This window comes from Rhea pennata, chromosome 18, assembly GCF_028389875.1.
Source record: "Rhea pennata isolate bPtePen1 chromosome 18, bPtePen1.pri, whole genome shotgun sequence".
Lineage (NCBI taxonomy): Eukaryota > Metazoa > Chordata > Aves > Rheiformes > Rheidae > Rhea > Rhea pennata.
Genome location: NC_084680.1, coordinates 7900001 through 7920377, shown reverse-complemented (window position 1 = coordinate 7920377; position 20377 = coordinate 7900001). Strand labels below are relative to the sequence as shown.

General features: G+C 45.3%; 1 protein-coding gene across 3 annotated transcripts in view; it reads right to left on the bottom strand.

Annotated features, from left to right (window-relative positions):
- Positions 1–20377, bottom strand: part of COL27A1 (collagen type XXVII alpha 1 chain) — a 164198-nt gene that overhangs the window by 55361 nt on the left and 88460 nt on the right. For all 3 annotated transcript variants that reach the window (XM_062590624.1, XM_062590625.1, XM_062590626.1), the window contains exons 22-28: positions 19827–19871; positions 18352–18405; positions 16668–16712; positions 9342–9395; positions 6677–6730; positions 5799–5852; positions 2555–2608 (exon numbers count right to left, since the gene is read on the bottom strand). In XM_062590624.1, coding sequence (XP_062446608.1) covers positions 2555–2608; positions 5799–5852; positions 6677–6730; positions 9342–9395; positions 16668–16712; positions 18352–18405; positions 19827–19871 — 360 coding nt within the window. The remainder of the gene's footprint in view (positions 1–2554; positions 2609–5798; positions 5853–6676; positions 6731–9341; positions 9396–16667; positions 16713–18351; positions 18406–19826; positions 19872–20377) is intronic.

The window sequence follows — 20377 nt, the reverse complement described above, 5'->3', positions numbered from 1 at the left end:
AGAAACAAGCCTGGATTCACATATCCAAGTTTTCTGTCCTTAGGCAAGAGTACAGGGGAAAACTGCACTGGTGCACAAAGGTTGTTCACTATCAGTTTGATGGGCTAAGCAAAGACAGGGGAAGGAACAACAGCCTTGTCATGACTGAAATTTTTAAAGCATTTGCTTCTTATAAATTTATACTTATATCTTGACAGCACAAAAGCTATCACATCTTAAATACAGACCCCCCAAAGAACCCATTGTTTTTTTACAATCAAAACCATATTTGCTATTTATGTTTTCTTTCAAAAGTGAAATTACTTTAATGAAGTATCCACAAACATAGCTCTTGGAATCCACAAACATCTGGTGGAGCCTGCATTAATGTTTCCACTCTGAATTGAATTACATCCCTTTTGTAAACTGGGATAGACAGAATATTGCAAAGGGTAATGTCTGAAATTACAGTTAGGGGATCATTTTCTCATCCTGAGAAAACCAAGAGGCTGAACAGTAGACAGACTAAGCAAACACAGAATCCTACACGTGTAGAAAATCTTCTGAGAGTGTGGAGAGAAGGAGAAAGAAAATGCAAGAGAAATAGAAGCAAGAACTCCTCCAGGCATGAGTTGTGATGGTCCTTACAGTATCAGCCTTCCTACACCAGATTAAGTCTCCAGAATTATAGAGCAAGGATATACAGACAGGCTTGGTGCCAGGGGACGCAGCTGGCATCCCATGTTGGCAGCTGGGAGAAGGTAATGCTGGGACTTCGGCTCTGTCACTGCATACATTAAAGACACTAGCAGAATTGTCTGATATTCTCCAAGGACTCACCTCTCCCAGAGCCCACATAGCCAGCACGCCACGATTCATTCAGAAGGCATTTCACATTCAGCTCTGTGCTGTAGTTTTACCTTAGAGATATTTTCCCAGTTCATTCAAAGCCTCCTATGAAAAAGCATCTCCAGTTTCTCATCTGTCATGCTCATGGATAGCCCAAACTGCTCAATTAATTGCTGCTGTGTAACCCAAAGAAACCTTAACTCTCCAAGGGACCTTCAGAGAGCAGAGCTGGGGAGTGACAGCCATGGGCTTTCCCATCAAGGTGAATAACAGCAAGGAAACTCTTCCCAGCCACGAGTTAAAAGCTGAATCTTGATAAGCATCTGCCAGGCTTGGATGTTTTTGGTGTCCTTCTAGCTGTGCCTTGAAAGCCTAAAACAGTTCCAGGGTACATAACTCCGCGGTTATAAAGCTTTCTAGTTGGTTATTCCACTTCCTCTCGCCTGGTCCCAGCTATTTGAAGAGAGTATTAGCTTTACTATAGGAAAACATAAGCAATCCTTGGCTGTCCTGAATTCCCCAAGCAGGAGTTGTGGTAGAAATGTAGAATGGGGGTAGGTAAAACATATGGTTAACTCCAGCCCACATCTTTGAAAAATGAAACATGGAAATAAATCTGAGAAGATCCTTGGAGGAAGAAATGCAAAATACATTGTCGTTGAGGCTTTCAGCTGAACCCATGTGCACTCACTAATACTGCTTTGTAAACCAGCTGTGCAAGGGGAAACAACTCAAAGCAGAGATGCTCTTGCAGTAAATATCCTGTTGAAGAAGGAGGAAGATTGAGAAGCTCAGTGGGATACAGGTTGGATATCACAGCCAGGAAAGCAAGCAACTTTAGCAGGTCTAGTAGTAATTCTAACAGCAGCTGTCACTCAAACAGAGCAGGAAAAACTGCACATTAGCTCACACAGAGTGCCTGCGAAATATATACTTGTAGTGCTGCAAGAGATGCTAGCTAGTATCACGAGTCAGTGCAGGCGAGGGGCCTGTTGTCTCAAGGCAGAACAAGGATTCACACACACCTCAGCAGTGCAGTACTCTTTAAATCTAGAGATAAAATCACAGCCTTGTATTACTGGTTGGACAAACGCATGGGAGGACATGGAACATGCTGTAATTTGCTCCATCTGATACACAAAAACACACCTTTCCCACAAGCCTGCAGAACTTTGCCAAAAGGTACGCATCCAACGAGATGGAAATGGGAGACGTAGGAAGGATAGGCTGTCCAGTGCCTTGTCAGCTCTATTTTTGACTGCTTCATCTCTTAATTCTGTTTCCTGCTTTAACTGCCTCCAGTCAAATCACAACACTTCAACATCTCATCTGCTCTCTGTCCTCTTACAACAAAGGCACCTTTTCTAGTCTTCTACCTGCACCCCTTTCCCCAGCTCAGATCCATCCTCATCAGACTAAATCTTCACCATACTCACCTGAAATGTCTATAATGCCTGTGTGACACTGGAGCTGGTTGGGAAACACAAGCTGGATATCTTCCCTAGGAATGCTACGCTTGGACACCCCTCTCTGTCCATGCACGACTTGCATTCATGTTCCTCCTAAGACTTGCTTCAAACAGTGCAGAAGGTCTATGCAGCAAAAATCTGGCTGCGTAGATGGTTTCCCCACTACTGCTCATCTTCACACTCTGGAACTACTCCACCAGACTGCTCGTCAGTCGTCAGAAAGAAGAGAGGGGTAAGAGCTCATAGAAAGTGCTTACCCTGAGGCCTTTCATCCCTCTTATCCCTGGTGCACCACGGACTCCCGCTGGACCCTGGGAGAGGAAAAGGAAACAAACTGAAGATGCAGAAGGTGGAGAGCAGCAGCCATCAGCAAGACCCCATGTCACCATGTGAGCTGCAGGAGTCTCAGGCGCAGACCTGTGACCAGCAGGTTGGCCCACTGAACTTTGCCAAAACATCACCCATTTTGCTTCCCTGTAACTGGTCTTTTTTGGACTCACTGATTGTTTTTTTGGATTATCAACATTCAGGCCAAGGGCCCTGGCTGAGATTTGTATCCTTAAGTATCTGCAGCCTGTTGTCTGTGTAAGTGGCATGATTCAAAGAGAAGTTAAACATCAAGAATTCCCTCTGAAGCTAATAAAAGCAGCTGTTGTTCAGTATCTGTACAAAAATAATAATAACCAAGGTCTGGTTTTCAGTTGTCCAAATACAAAAATCAGACACCTCATCTTAGGTATTGAAGTCCGAGCTTTTCAGCCAAACACTGATTTTATTTTCAAGTGTCATACTGTTAGTGCTGTATAAATATTCATACTGGCAGACAGATGCTAATTTCATTTAGCCTGTCAGTGTTGTTCCTGTTCTTCTCCTACGTACACAGAGGTTTCGGGTTTTCTTTTATCCAGGACTTGTACACACTTGATTCATTAACATTCAAACAGGAAATTCAGAGAAAATTAAATGACCTTTCTTCTGTTACAGTATTTATGAGTTTCAAAAATTAAAGGATGTATTCAATTAACAGGATTTCTTTCTATATTATAACTTTAAAAACTGTATCTGAAGTTGGTGCCTTTCTGCTGTCAGAAAAAAACTCCAAATGACACATTCCATTCTTACTCTCTCAAAAATTCCGCATTGAGATTTGCTATTTATATATTAATAGCTTTTGCCAACCGACAGCCCTGCAAATTCCACCAAGGATTGCAATAAAATTGAACTGTGATCTTCCTACTGCTTGTATTGCTGCCACTAATAAGGATTTTGCTTTTGGAACCGAGCTATCATTCTGCATGGCATGTAAGTCCCAAATACAAATGCTTAGCTGTTAGCACTCAAGATGGAAAAGAACCTAGTTAGTTGTACTGTAGCTATATTTGTAATCATAGTAAATCTCAGTTTTGCTGGTGAGGTCAGCAGGGACTGGCACAGACAAGGAGCAGATGTGTCAGATGCATATTTTATAGGGATCTTTTAAGATAAACACATACTGAAATGAAATACTCTGTTGGTATTTGGAATATTCTACTGGAAGTCTCTGCGTATCCCAAATAGTTTAGGAAAAAACATGCATATAAACATTCATTGTGATGGCAAAATTTTGAGAGAAGCAACCAGATCCCACGCTCAGAGTTTCAAGGACAAGTCACACTGAGCTGAAACGAAGGTCAGAGTTTCCTACCATTTACTGTACCTTTGCTTCCCATTCCCAGCCACCCTTTACTGAATTAACCAGCCATCAAGAGCTTCTGAGGTTCACTGCTTTGCTTCATCTCCTAAAGATTTTTGCAGCTGAACACAAACAACAGCAGCAGCATGCCACAGGTCTGGCTTAAGAAGCAAACGAGGAAGGGTTGTTTGGTGGAGAAATAGACAGAAACAGCTGGAATTAATAAGAGTGGGGATTTAATATTAGGGGATTATTTGATTTACTGGCCTTGCTGGGAAGTTTGACTTACTGAATTATGACTTTTTAAAATATGCTCTTGGAGGAAACGTTTTGCTTGGACGAACCTGCTGGTTATTTTCCTGCAGGAGAACAGGGCATCGAAGGAAGCTGAAGGACCTAGGGGTTCCCAGAGCTCTGCAGAGAGGTTTCAGCATCTCTGGTTTGGGCTGATGCCTTTACTCACGCTGTTATCATCATGCCTCAGCAATGCAAGACAAAATTCAACCTTAATTAAAAGTACTAGTTAGTAGTACACTAGTTTCGTTTTGGGAACCGGGAACTCTTCCCACAAGGCTAGTGCAGAACCTGCCTTGGCTAAGAGATGGACTCACGTCCAGTCCAGTGCCCCATGGCCATGGAGTAAGCAGGGCACCTGCCTAATGCTCTGGACATCCCAAGTCATACAGCAGCTGATGGGCTAGGAAAGTTGCTAAATAAGGACCATCTAGAGATATCCATCCCCCTCCTCTTAATTTTCTGGTCAACAGTGAGCACAAGCACTGCTATAAGGGGCCAGACAGCAGCTTACCGCTGGGGACTGCAGGCAGCAGGTCACCCTTAGGTCACCCTGGTCACCCTTAGGTGCTGCTTGACCTCAGACCCTTCCCTTCACCTCTGTAGACTCGCAACCATAAAACCTCTCCCTGGTTGGCAGCCGGCTGCAGCCACCAGGGACAGTGCCCGGAGCTCCCCGCAGTGGGCAGAGCTGCCACTAATCCGGAGGCTGAACCTTTGGCACTGCCCAGGCATTTCACTACAGCGATCTTCCTCCCAATTAACCACATTGTGAGAATTCACACAGTGAGCGAAATCCATTCCTCGTACCCCCCCAGAGCTGCCTTTCTACTAATTCCAGCAAGTGACACGCACCGCCTTCACCCGGTGGCGTTTGTGCTGCTGGAAGAGCTAGACTACCGTCTAAACAAGGGCTGTGAGAATCTGGAGCCAGACTAAGATCTACCTCCACACCAATTGCACGCTCCGGCCACAGCTGCACATTTAGTGGATGAGCACTTCCAGATGGAGGGCATGTCTGGGGCAGCTGCTCCACTGCCCCCACTCATTCCAGCGCGGGGCTCTGAAAAGGCACGATGCAGTCACGGTACAGTGCAGTCATGGCACGATGCAGTTACGGCACGATGCAGTCACAGCACGGCATGATACGGTCACTGCACCACACAATGTGACCACGGTACTGCTGGCAACTCCCAGCAGAAAGAGCAGAGGACCTTGCAGTAGTGCCTTGAGCTAAAGAGCTTGAGTTCTGCTAAAAGAGCAAGGCTGGATAGTGAGTTTTAGACCACACCATTAGGGAAATGACCTACGAAGGTTCAGATTAAACATTTTTTTTCCTTTTGAGCATCTCCTTCCATGTTGCTCCCCCCTCAGCCCATTGCCCTGCTCCTTCCCCAGTATCTCTTTGATCATAAACTGTTCTTCAAACTCAAAGCAGCTGGGACATGGTTGTTTGACTCAGACCTTGAAGGCCTAGGATAGAGGATGCTGATTTTGATGTGTGGTATTACAAGGTGATTACAGTCTTTACTTACTGTTGGTCCAGGGATTCCAGGAAAACCCACTCCTCCTGGTGCTCCGGGGTGCCCCTGAAAGGAAAGTAAGAACAATATGCCTGGTATGAATTCCTTGGATCAGCTCAACCCTTCTTCCTCCAACTGGGAAGGCAGAAAAATGGCACTACTGCTTGCTTGTAAAGTCAGGCACGCCAGTTATTTGCCAGGGTAAAAGAGCTTAGGGGCAGTTGGTGATGACCAGAGTGTCCAAAGCCCAGCTTCAACTTTGCTGGCAATATAAGCAGCTAGATTTTCTGAACAGCCCAGGATAGCATGGGCTGAAATAAGAAAATCTGTCTTTGGGTCTTGCACTACGGCACGCAAGGAGTGGGATGCCCTCTGATAATTTCTAAGAGGTGTCCTCAAATGGCAGTGCCCACAGCACAGCAAAATGGTATGGCAGCGCTGCCCAAGCAACTCAGCATCTGCAGCTGCCATTGGTAGTGTGTTGGGATATGAGCAAGGAAGGCTTGGAAATTCCTGCTCTGAAAGCTCTAGAAGTCTTTTCAGTAGCCAGGATGCTCAGAAGTGGGCGATCTTTCAGGTGCCGAAACTTGCAGTTCCTAGTTATTGCTATTTGATGCAACAGGTCCTCAACTGATGAAGGTGCAGAGCACACATCAAAAAACAATGTTTCTCTGAAGAAAATACTACTGTGTGATGGGGAGAGGTTACACCTCAATATCCACGCAGTCAAATAGACCCTCCCACCTCCACAGAGACAAGAAGAACTTACAGCTATTCTCATTTAACCTGAAGATCAGGAGGAGCTGTGCCCTTTGCGAGGGCAGAGAGAGAGGCAGGGCCTGGTCTGACAGGTAGCAGCAAGAGCGAGAGAATGCAGACTTACTCCTTACCATCGACCCCTTGACTCCTGGAGGGCCTGGGGGTCCCACCGAGCCACGGTCACCCTGGGAAGGACAAATGCACACAGAGAAGAGCAAGTAATTTCATCAACAAGCACTCTGAGCTGGCAGCAACAGGGACATAGAGCAATGAAACAACTAACAGATCCATGCATTGTGGTCTATATTGTCAGATTTCTATCAAAAAAGCTTCCAATAAAAAATAGTCACTATTTCAAGTCTCTGTCTCATCAGAGTAGTTAAAGAATGATAGCTGCCCAAGCAACTCAGATCAGGGAATGCAGAGAAGCTGCCTAGAATAGATGGGTAATGCTTTCAGAAGACTAAGCATTTTGGAACAGGGACTGCCCGTTCTGTGGTTCACATGGAGTCCACAGTGCAAGCCACCATGATATGGAGGCCAGTGTTTTGGGATGTGTGTGTCCAGAGCTGGATATCTCCATTAATCACTCATTAATTCTGAAAAGTCTTTCCTTTTCCCCCGTGTACAGAACATCTCACTTCCTCTCAGTACATCCACGGGTCTTTGGATCAGCCAAGAGCTGGAGGTGAAGTGTAAGCCTTGGGGAGTACTACTGTGGCCTGCTGATGCAAGGGCGAGTCGCAGGCACAGCTCTAGTGATGAGCTGTTAACTACTCCTTGGAGAGGATGGCAATTCCCACTGCCACTGCCTGTACTCTCTCCTGCAATCCCAGTAATGCACTGGGAATCAGGTGTGCTACATTTGTGTGTTCAGGGGTGAGGAAGGAGGAGTTAGCAAATGGTGCCAAGTAGTTTACGCCCAAAATCTGACCTACCTTCCAACAGCTACAGTGTAAGGACAGCAGATTCACCAGATTTTAAGCATCTTATTAAAAACAAACTCCAGAGTGTGCACTGTCACCAGTTGGCCTTTGTAAACCAGTGAAGATTTTTTTTCATGAATGCATGGATTTTATTAAGTATTAGCTGTATTGTTTTCTTTGATCATTTTTGAATTCTACTGGCTTCAGCCTTAAGTTTTGCAGCTCTCTAGATGAAGATTGCTGACTCAGCTACGTCTAATGAAAGTATATTTCCCACTTCATTTAGCTCACAGCAATGTAGTAAGCTGTAGGATGTCATGCCAACTGGAGGCCTGGTTGAAATTTTGATTTGATGATAGTTATTTTTGTCATCTGTAAGTTTGTCTTGGTAGAGAAGGAGAAGCCTGATAGAAATCACAGCTGTGCTGAGGATCTCCTACATTTTCAGAGGACAGCCTGAGTTTGCCCTGACACTGATGTAACACAGTCACAGTTACAGAGCTGAGCTGCAACATGAGGATGGTTTCTGTGGGGAAGACATTGGTGTGGAAGTCATAGGGTCATATGGGGATTTACTGGGGTGGGAAGAGGGTCTTCCCATGTGTCCTGCATTGCAGATTCTCATTCCCCCTTTCAGTGCAGGGCTGCAGCTGCCATTAAGCCCTAGAGACAACTCAGGCATTGATTTTCTATGTAACCACTTTGGATGTATCACAGATTCTTTAATCCTCTGTTAGCCTTCTCTAAAATGGAGTCCAGAGCATGCAGTTCCTTTTACTTCTTGTGTATCTTGACAGTTCAGATTGTGCCTGCTTCTGTTACTGCCTCAACATAGACAACAGCCCCTGCAAAGGACTTGCCCATGTCTGCTGCTGACAAAAAATAAAATGCCTTTACAGCGAACACAGTGTAACTGTCACAGAGTCTTGACATTGTTACCCAGAGAACGGAGCTTGAAGTAATAAAAGAGAGAGAAAGAACTGATGTGTGGAATGCATCATTTTATGCTTTCTACTATCTTTACGGCTGGACTGTGAATAATTAAACCACCAATGAAAACCAGCACTCTGCAACTGAAATATAACAAGCGATATAGACAATTTGTCTTTAGAAGCTACCCTCAAATAAAATTTTATTCTCTAAGAAAAAAGGAATTAGCAGTCATTTACTTTTAATGGAAAATAAAGTCATTTTTCTCCTTGAAGGAAGCATGTATCTAGACTGTACACAAGAGGGCACCAACCCTTAATAGCATGCCCAGTGCAACCCCAGGGGCATGCGGACAGGAAGGTCCTTGTCAGATAAAGAGGGAAGAACTTGGACCAGCCTGTGCTTGTTTACACTGCTGCCTTCTCCTACTTTCTCTGCACCTGAGAATTTGCTAAGCACTCCCAGTCACTGCAAGCTCAGCCCCGTTCTCTGCAACCCCTTGGCAACTCACTGTGGGCCTGGGAACACATCTCTGAGCAAATCTGTCTGCAACCTAGACTCCAAGGACTCCTCCCTTGACCAGGGATTCAGGGCACAGGGGGTCATCCGTTCCCAGCATTGGGGGGGATCAAAACCAGGAGGGACTGTTAAATACAAGCTTTCTGGAAGATTACAAATGAATGGAACTTAAATAATTTGTATTTTCAGAGAATATTTGACAGCATCTCCTTGGAGGATGAGCGCATGCTAATTCCTAAATGCGAAGTGGATCACTTTTGACTGGTCCAAGACTAGCTCAGACCCCCTGGCTCAGACCTGCTACAATCCCAGCTGGGTGTTGCAGTGACAGGACAATTTAAATCATTTCAGTATTTCCCATACCTCAGTCTCCTCCATCCTGCAAAAGTTATAACAACAAATTTGCTGCAATTAATCTTACCTTTTCTCCCACTATTCCAGGCTCCCCTACTGGACCAATGAAACCCATTAGACCCTAAGGAAAAAAATAAGCACAATTAATTTTGTTTTATTTGCAGGGAGAATAAACAGTTTATTTGGTCTACCTTGCCGGCTGAAACAGCACAGCATCCCTCATATACTGCTCAGTAATTCCTACTGGCTACCAGAGCGGACAGAGTTGCTCCCGGCCATGGGAACGTCTAACTCCACAGCTGGTTCTGCTTTAGGAGCCAGCTGGAACGGCAGCACGAGGATCTGCAAAAGCCACAACACATAATATAGGGGACGAGTTAAGCACGTTTCGTAGCAAGGCCCAGTCCATAGCGTGGCTTTGTTTCGCAACTATTTCCTAAAATGTCAATGCAGATTCCCCAAGACCTTTGATAGCAGGAGCTCCTGTGTTACACAGATGCTGGTAGTTATCATCATTTTAACTGCTGCGTTGGGTAGATTTCTTCTGGTTTAATCTGAACTGTTTCAAATCCCCGCACAAACTAATTTTGCTCTGGTAATGTCATGTTGTTAGGATGTCAGTAGGGAATAAAGGTCTGGGGGCACCGCCAGAGAGGGGCCAGCAGGGCAGCAAATCTGTCACACCGCTCAGAAACCATCGTGGACCCCTTAGTCCCTAATCCCATCAAGGGCCACTGGTAGATATATATCTACATTTAAATCCTCCAATTAATCTGTAACTAAAGGGATTCATCTCCTGTTGAAACACTTCATAACCTGCCCAGTTGGCAGGGGTGGTGCCGATTTAAGCCATGCTCTGGCTTGTTTGATTTTAGGCAATAGCCTTGCTGCTACTGGGAGGTGGTTGTTGAGCAAGTCAAAGAAAATGGGAAATGGATTTTCCACCTTATTCCCAACAGTTTTAACATCACCCCACTCATCTTCATTTTTAAATCATTTGAAACCTTTGTGAGAAATTGAAATTTCCTCTCTGCCAATGCACCTCACCTATTCACTTCAAAATCAAGGAGGTTTTCAAGTGAAAGATTTGCTCAAGAAAATATTCAGCACACACAACTACAGCAGGGCAAAAAGCTACAGAAGCAAGCCAGTCTTCTGGAGGATGGTGTCAAAGAAGGGAGAGTTTTTAACCCTGCAATCCCCCTTCCTGGGGAACAGTAAGAGAGAGAGCAAAGGTTTCCTCTCTATATTCCTGGTTTCATTTCTTTCTCCTTTCCTGGCTGGCCAGAGACACACGGCTGCTCTCTGTAGAGCAGCTACTTGTGATCTCTGCATTGCTGTGGTTCAGTTTCCACCTGCACTTTGAGAGAGTGTTAAAGATACCATGGAGATAGAGGAGAACAGAGCCACGACTGCAGCCTGCTTACAGGTTATGCAGCTTCCACAGCTGTGAAAAGCAACCGTCTCCATAAAGTCGCATGCACAGTGTGAAGTTCTGTCATCTAATAACCACCTCCATTGCTATTCCCAAGTGTGGGGCTCAGTAGATCCTGCTTAGAGACATAAGATTCACCATGGGTCACACTCTAGTGACTTTTATGGGGAATAACTTCTGATGACAACTCCAAATACCAAGAGACTTTGTGCATTAACCCTCCTTACATAGTGCAATTAAACACCATCCTTCGAATGTCATTGCAAACAGGAGCTCCTCAATGGGGCAGGCAGATGGGCTCCGGGAAAGCATGCCTCACTCGAATGCCCTCACCTCTCCCAAAGAGCAGCCACACGCACATTCTCCGCTCTGGGAGAGCCATTGTAATGCTCCGGCACAGGAGCAATGTCTGGGCAAAAAAGTGTTTGGAGAAAAACTATGCAGAAGGCAAAGAGCTCAGTGGATATCTTGCAGCCTGGAGTTAGATGCTCGCATTAGAAATTCTTCCAGAAATGGTCTAGGAAAGCAGCATGCCACCGTGATGCGATGGAAAACTGGATTAACCACAGGAAGACAGCTAATACCAGGAAAGCTCTCCTCTCCAGGCAGGAGCTGGATGTTACGAAGCCTTCTGACACTGCACTGCAATAGTCTTTGCTGTGTCCACAGCTGAAGTACTACCAATGCACAAGTATTTCACTGAGATCAGGCAAAATAGACAACATGTGTGAGAGCAAAGCAGTGCTCATCTCTAGCAGATTACCCAATGCAGGAACGGAATGGAGAAGAGGCAAATTTACATCATCTGCATATGCAGGTTTGCCACTGGGTGGCATTGCTGAAGGCTGCTGAAACAATTATCTTTCAATTAGACACAAGTGCAGATACATAGCTGATAACCGTTTCCAGTTACTGAAAATTTCCAGTAGCCCAAGGCCACAACAAAGGCAAACTTTAAGGCAGAGGAAAGAATGACAGAGCAACAAGATGAAGCTCTCTAAGATGTTTCTGGTTTATCTTAGGTCGGTCCACTACAAACAGACAGAGATCTCTGCTCTTGCAGCAAATCTGTGCACTGTTGCCACTCAAACAAACAGTGTTTCAAAAATACTTTGGAGAGGTTACAGGTGTAGCATTTCCTACCCAAACTCAGGATTAAAGGCAGTGGATTTTAGATACACTGTCCACAGCAGTATCAACTCCTATCCTATGAAGTCTCTAAGGAATCTGGGTCATAAAATGAGATAGACTGGTTGTGTTTCCTGGCCAACCTGGTGGTGCTCTGCAGATGGTCTGCTGCACCCTGATTACAACATGCCAAGCAGAGCGGCAAACCGAGCACCCTCCCGAGACCCCGCGCTCCGTCACAGATGTGCCATTTGTTATCGCAGCTTGTGCAGAAAGCTGCCGGCGCTGCCAACACAAGCAGGGTAGAGGCAAACACTGCACCTGCTGCGCTGGTAAACGGCAGGACGGAGGAGGAGCAAAGCCAAAATTTTTGGCCTGGTTTTCACTCCAGAAACAGGAGACAATTCTGTCTGTGGTGGTACATTGTGTTCCAGTTCAAGGGAAGATTTCACTTCTCCTTGTGTACCCAGAAAAGGAGCACCCCATGGTGTCACCGTGGGGAGACGGGAGTTAGGGACTCTGCGAGACGAACACACTTCCAGCACAGTAGCTCTGTAGCGTTTGCAGCCAACGCTCTGCTCTGGGCTAAATTAACTAATGCTGTCGTGTCTGCAACCAGACGTAAAACGAAATAGATATGTCTAGGCAAAATAAATCTTGGTAACTTATGGGGAGTATATGAAACAACTAGAGAAGACTGGATAACAACTTTCCTCACCAGCCAAAATGGGGCAGACACCGAAGGGAGCACAAGCAGCAAAAGATTTAGGTTTCAAGAACCAGAAAAGCCACAGATGACACTTATTAAATCAAAGTAAACTTGAAGTGCGGTCACTACGCTAAAACGGCTGTGGCATAAGGTATTTTCCCAGGTTCCTAGGGTTGAAAAGCCCTGCATCAAACAGGACTCCAAGCAGCATGCGTAATGATGCACGTGAAGTCCCAGCAGTGGTGGCTGCCCCGATAACAGCCCATAGTATACAGGAAGGAATGTAAAACATTTATATTAGACGGGGAGTTCAACATGTTGCTCATGATTCAGTCTGCTGTATTCCCCAGCCAAAGGCATGGCAGAAAAGAGATGTAGATTGTTAAAAAGTTGCTGGGGAGTTTGGGGGGGGGGAGAAAAAGGGGGAGAACTGGCAGATTGTAATTCTTAACTCCTGTCTGGCTTTCTCCATTTATTGTCCAGCCCTGTCATAATTAAGCCCCCTCTCTTGGCTACATCAACAGAGAGCAAGTCAGCAATGAAGCCTTGCATAAATCATAGCCCATTTGAGAGAAAAACCGAAAGGCGAGCCCAGCATGAGCAGGGTCTCCCAGGGATGGGACAGCCAGTTGCTCCCAGCAGGAACCGATCATGGCCCTTTCTATTTTACTGGTTCGCTAGAACTCAAAACAAAACAAACCAGGGACAAAGGATGGAGGGAGTAAATGTACAATCCTCCCATTCAGATGAAAGAAAGGGAAAGTAAAACAGTAAATATCACAGTTTAAGGGAGGACGCTCTGACCCGCATAGAAAATCCATGCAGTTTAACCCTCTGTGCACCAAAGCTCAGCTGTACCGCGGGGCCACGTTGGGCTCCCACTTCCCTATGAGAAACGAATGAAGGAAATGTTGCAACACTGACAAAATGTCTTGGCAGATCAAAGAAGCTCTGTGTGCTCGAGTGCTGGTAAATCCATGAACGAGAGGTCTGTAGTCCAGAAAGAGGCACCTCGGAGGGAAAGGTAAATGCTTGGGAAAAGCATTTCTCCGATGTGGGAAATGATGGTGCATTTCCCTGCTCTGATATCAGCTACCTGTCTGACCTTGACCAAGTCCATCTGCATCTTTACATGTTAAATCCCAACTGCAAAACTAAGAGTACAGCACAACCCTCATCTGTAAGAGCACTGCAAGGAAACTACATCAAGGAGATGAACTGATGGTGTTGGTTTCCTCAGGCACATATTTTCTTAGAACAATATCTGACAGCGGGAAATCACGGTTCTCCTTTGAAGAAAGAGGTACAATGAAGCTGTGTCAGAGTGATGGGTAAGGACAGGGGGCAGCTAAAATTAAGGTGCTCAGAAGTCCAACACCACCCCAAGAAACAGGCAACGCAGTACATTACATAGATGCAATTTCCATCACCAAGCGACCAAGGAGCGACAGCCCTTCCCACCAAAGAGTGATGGGTTTGTGGCGGAACCTAACAAAACTGTGCATGAACAGGGTGCTCACTTGTCTTGTGCAGGACATGGGATTCAATAAGATGTTCCTGCTGTGACAGGACCTCCTCATTCCTGTTAAGGAGGAAGTCAACCTCAACCACTTTCAGCTGGCATAGTCTGTCACTGACCTTTTCAGCTCCTAGCACAGAGAAGATGGGGGGTCCATGGGCTTGAGGCACCTGTCCCCAGTATGCTGTTCTGTCTCCAGCAGGGTGTTTCCTCTCCTGCCGTGCTGAGCCTCAGATACAGATGCTGAGGCAACATCCTCCTGCTTTGTGTTACCAGCTCTGCAACAGGAAGGCTGGTGGCCTGGGCTGAAGGCACTGCGTTCATCACATTCTTCTGCCTCCATCTACTGGCAAGAAAGGGTTAAATCACACATTTCCAGGGTACAGGGGAGCCCAGCAGCTGGAGTCCTTCCAGTATTTGAAGACAACAAGCATCTTATGAATGAATGTCCTGAGTCAGTGTCTTTGCAATGGAAAACAATGCATCAGAGGCTGCCCTGTGGCTTAAAAACTCTGTCTTCCCAGCGACAGCTCAAGTATCATTGGAAACCTTTCAAAAACTCCCATGTTTGCCTAAACAGATGTCCATAAGAAGGGGAAGAGAGTGCTCCAATGAGATGAATGGGTGATCACTTTTCAGTTGTTTATGCTGAGGGTTTCCAGCCAGAGGGAACTCATACGAAGGATAGAGCAGCAAGTTTGAAAAATGTCACCACTCATTTTGTGCCTATGGATATGCATATCTAGGTGTCCAACAGAGAAAAAAAGGCACCCCTTTGGGGGTGAAGGTCAGTCTTTCAGCGCTGAGTGACCTTGTCAGCCCAGTCTCCCAGAGCCTTGCAAAAAAACAGCCTAGCCCCAACACCAAATGCTGATGCTTGGGTAGAGGGAGGAATTAAACCCCAACACTCCAGCATTGTTTTGCAAAGGTGTGATGGGAAAGGAGGTTATTTCCCACCAACCTGGTGTGACATTTTTGTTCTAATGACTTAACTGGTAAGGAAATGGAAATTCTTTCAGGGTGATTTTTCTAGACAGAGACTAATTGACTAAAAATAATACAGGCAGCTTTCATACCACTGTGCTGGTTTCAGTGTCAGCAGAGGCCAGCTGTGTTTTCTTTTCAGTGAACAGTGCCTACAGTTTTCATCCAAGGTCAGTCTCAAGGGACGTTAAAGAATAATAATCATACTGGTACTTTGTCCTTCAATGGCAACGTCTTGTTAAGTATCTCAAAGCACTTCTAAACAATCATTGCTAACTGTAATGCAATAGCATCGATAGGTACTGTCTGAGATTGGGTGTCCTACTGAGCAGTGTTCAGAGCAAGGTGTTCCCTGCCAGCAGAATTTCTCATCTTGTTGGGCCCCACATGGGAGAGCAGCTCCATCATGTGCGCTCTGTAGAGGGGGACCTGTGACATAGAGTACTGGAAGATGGTGCTCCACATTGTGCAGAAGGTGACAGAGCTGCAAAGAGAAATTGGGCCCTTAGCTCACATGTGCGCAGCAACTTTGTTTCTTCAGTTGTTGCTCTTTGTAGAGTAATTAACTGTAACTCAGAAACAGCTCTAATTCTCCCAAAGAAATGACCATCTTCAATCAGCATTAAGGCCCATCAGATTGCCAGAAATGAAAATGATCCATTCTGGCTTCTTGGACAAGCTTGGTCAGAAAACCAAGATAAGAGACCCCCAGGTGCTGGGCAGAAGATAATGAAGAGCCAGAGTTGCTGGCAAGCTAACCAAGCCTAACCGAACTTGCTGACTATCAGGCAGGGACAGTGCTGAGAAGGATAGCTGTGCTGAGAAGCAATGCCTCCTTGCTGGGACCAGCTGCTACATTCAACCTGTTCTGGTCATACAGGAATGCAGAGAACGTGTTAGAGGCTCCGTAGCTGCAATTTCATGGTTGCTGGTGGATGAGGTAGTTGGTTTCAGCCACAGATACGTGAAGCAATTGTTTCTTTTTCCTCGCATCTGCGGTTCCCCTGAAGCCTACAGAGACAAGACACATCCCCTGCTTCCTAGGCAGAAGGTTCTCTCTTGCAGTAGAACAAAATCTGGCTCAGTGTCTCTTCCCCCCAGGCCTGGTTCTTTCAGGTGCCGTCTCCTCTGCTCCCAGAAAATCCAGTGGGAGTCAAGGGAGTTCAGCACCTCAAAGCAGAGAGTTCTGTCCTCAAAACCCAGGTGGACAAAGCCTGAAAATTGCCCTTGAAGAGAAATACCAAAATCCATAATCTTTTGTTACAACGACTTTGCTTCCTTGACAATTCAACCACTTGATAAAGCACAACAGCTCACATGTATTATAATACTGCCAGTACTAGAGCACGTCAGTCAACTGTGACTTTACCAGAGCACCCTGCCTATGGGAAAACCTCCAGTTTAAAATAGACATCAAGGCCACTGTTGGTGTTACTCATCATGAGGCTTCAGTAGAACTAAAGGAAACATTTCCTACATCAGAGCTTGAGTGCTGGGACTCTGACAGGTCTGAAGTGGCCAGAATCACCTGGTTGCTGTCCTCTGCCTGCACCCTGGGCTCCCAGGGGATGGCAGACACACAAGATCATCAAATAGAGAAGGAAAACAAGGAGTTTACCTGCTCACCAACTTTCCCTGGTCGGCCACGGTTTCCTGGCTCACCCTGTATGACAAGGAGAGACATGGCACTCTGGTTACTCACTGCTCCAAATCAGACCCTAAGGACAACACGACGGTGTTGATGACATGAACAGTTATGTGCTTCTTCCAGGTGCAGGTAAGCCGCACTCGGGATGTGCATCAGCAAGATTTTTTGAGTTATATTGCCCCAGTTCTTTGCAGACCCATTGCTTGGGCTGCTTTATGTGAACTGTGGAAGAACAGCAAGAAACAACCTCTTACAAAACCAATGTGACTTGAAAGATAATTCAAAGCAAGAATCATAGCTGACACAAACATGGAGTGAAATGCCCCAAAAAGCAACAGCTGCGGTGAAATAACCTACACAAAGCCAAGTTCAGATATTGAATTATAATCTGCCTGTTTTTTTGTAGCACAGCCTAGTCCTGGTTGGTTTATTCCCACATCTAGTAAGGCATGAGTTCTCATCAGGGATGCTCCTGGAGCTGCAGTGTTTCTACCCTCTAATGTTTCTATCCGAATGAATGAGTGAAACATGACATAGAAACAAGTCATGAGTAGGAAGAGAACAGGAAAGGATTATAATTAACCAAAGAATTTGAGGAACATATAGAGGAAGCAAGAGTGTGGACACCATGGGGTGGTGTAGTTACGGAATGATAAAGCAGAGGGGATCCAGAGGATTCACCTGCCAGTGGAAGGATCACAAGCATAAAGGACAACCCGAATCATAGGACCAGTAAGGTTGGAAGGGACCTCTGGAGATCATCTAGTCCAACCTCTCTGCTCAGCAGGGTCACCTAGAGCATGTTAGACAGGGCTGCATCCAGGCGGGCCTTGAAGATCTCCAGAGAAGGAGACTCCAAAATGTTCCCAGGCAATGTTGCACCCTGATTCTGCTCTTGCGAAATCTCAAGTGTAGGCACATTACTGCTCACATGGAGTGTCTACACGAAAACCACAGGAGCAACCTACATAAGCACAGTGCAGCAGGAAAGAAATCCAGAGATGAGAGAAATGAGACATGGAGAGAAAAGCAAGGGGAGGAGAATTTCAAAGCTGCCAGGGATAAGGGCAGGCCATGGCAGTACTCAAAGGCCGGTTGAATACCCCAGGGCTGGCTATCTGGAGGCCAGAGGCACAGCTAAGCAGTATTGTCCTTGGGTGACAGCAGCTGTATTTTCTCAGTATGCAGATACTCCAGATGTGCTGCCAGACCACATTTTTGCTATTTACTGTTTGAAGAGGTTGTTTTTGTTGGGTTTTCTCTTTCCTTTTGAGTATGGGTTTATGGAGTGGGCTGCCCTGGGATGGCTCCTGCTGCTAATTAGGCAGCAAAGATAGGAAAGATGTGCATTGTTTTAGAACAAAACGTGGAGAAGCAACGAAAAAAAAAAAAAGATGAGACGATGGGGGTGGTGGTGGTTAATATCAAAGGAGGAACACACTTGTTTATAATAAAGCACATGGCTTTAAAAAATGCCCTGTCTTTCTTTCTGTGGAAGAAACCAACCAGGGGCCAAGACCCCCAAATTCAGAGAAATCCTCAACTCCCCCACCAGTTGGAACAAAACCTTAGGCTTAGAGCATGTTAAAGTTGAAGCTTCCCCTTCCCTCTTCTGCCTTCCACTTCTCTCATCACGAGCAAACTCCTTTCTCACCTTTGAACCATCAGGACCAGGTCTTCCTGGAAACCCCTTCCGGCCAGGTCGACCCTGAAACATAGAGAAGAACAATAAATATAAAAACTAAGTAATAACTGTTGCAGCTGCCCTTGTTTATAGCAGTGCATCCATAAACATATAACAAAGTGCAGCTTTCAAGCAAAGTTTCCAGTGAACCCAGGGCACCAAAGATAGAGTAGTCCTCCCTGATGCTGACGCAACGTGAGAGGAAAGCACTGTGTCTCTAGCGGCACTCCATTTGACCCATGGAGAACGTGTCCAGACCACTACTGCAAGGACAAGCCCATTTCTAGGCTCCGTTACTCAACTAGGTTCCATTACTTAAGTTCTGCATCAGTAACATTATGTGTGGACTATAATCAACCAAGCCAAGAGCTTTGTCACTGCCCTCTAGGTAATTACATGCTGCGTTCAGCCCGATTTCTTCAACTTACAGCAGTTTTTTTACAGCAATATCTGTAAGGACACTAACAACTTGGGTATCTAAGGTTGATACTTTGCTAGTGAGGGCTAGGACTGAGACATGTAAGTATGAGATAGTCCTTACAGGCTCTACCCCTGGCATCTAGAGAGGACTGGGGAACAGGAATGTCCTTGCAGTTGGAGGAAGCCAGGCTGACATTCACACCTACTGCAAAGCAGGATGAAATCTGCAGACCAAAAGGTCCATGTTCCCTCTGGTTAGAAGAATATTTTTTATGTTGGTCAAGGCACTGAAGTAACTGGATTTGCTGTGTTTCTCCAGAAAGCAACAAAAGTATCCATTGGAACATAGAGAGCCAATCTAAGATAAAACATTTCTTTCCTGATCCATAGAGAAGCTCTCAGCACAGTTACCACATTACAAGATATTTTACAATGGTAATTATGCACATAACCATTACAAAACACTAAGCTGGCAAGCACGCAAATGTAATAACGTTATTTTTGCTTCTCTCACTTTGTTTCTGCGATATATCACAATGTTTTAAGTGATACAGAGATGGAAAGTGCTCTACTTCAGAGTACTGTCTCTTTTTTCTTGCTTTTCCTCCCTTCAAACCAGTATTTCCCTGCTTTCATTGAAAAGATGCTATAAATCAAGGAACCAAATATTGGGGATCATGACAGAGATGGTTTTTAGACAAAGTGCTTTATCTTGAGTATGAACTATTTAGAAGTTATAGGGTTTTTTCAAGGTATGAAGGCATGAGACTTTAATCAAGGTCTTTTACCTGCTCAAAATTAATGTGTTATAATATTACAGTCCCATTCAACACCCTGTGAAAGACTCATGACTCTCAACTATCCTTGATCAAGCATTTGGACCAAGCCCTGGACAAAACAATACATCTTAGCAGCGAAAATATCTTTCCAAACCAGAAGGTTTGATGCTTTATGTTATTTTAATTCTTTTGCAAGATCAGTAGAGTTGCTAATAGATCAAACCATTTAAAATCAGTGAAACCTACCTCTGGACCAGGGACTCCTGGTAGTCCTAAGGGACCTTCATCTCCCTGAGGTGAAAAGAAATTAAGATAAAGGGCAAAATAATGACAAAGTTCAGATTCACCACACAGCAAAAATGGAAGGTCTGCAGTCTGGCCAGCAGTTAAACACTCTGTGTGCTCTATGCTCAACTGTCAAATTTTAACAACTGAGTCCTTCCAAATTGTAGGGCAGGCCTGTCAGCAAAATGCTTCTTTGGGCACTCCCTGAAGCTCCTCATCTCCCCTCCTCATCTCAGGAATAAACCCCAAAGCTGAGTCCTGCCAGTAAAGGCCACATAAAATTCCACTGAAGTCAACACCAGCTGGGTGGGCTTATTAAGAGCTGGGTTTGGCCCAGGGATACACTTGACATACTCATGGGATTTTGCTTCATTTGATTTGACAAGGGATACAAATGCTGCAGAGCTCTGTGTGCCTCCCTCCCACTTTCCCCCAAAAGGGTGTTGCAAAATTCCCACGAAACATTTGGCAACTGTATTGAGGTTTTTCTTTCACTTTCAAATGGAACTAGA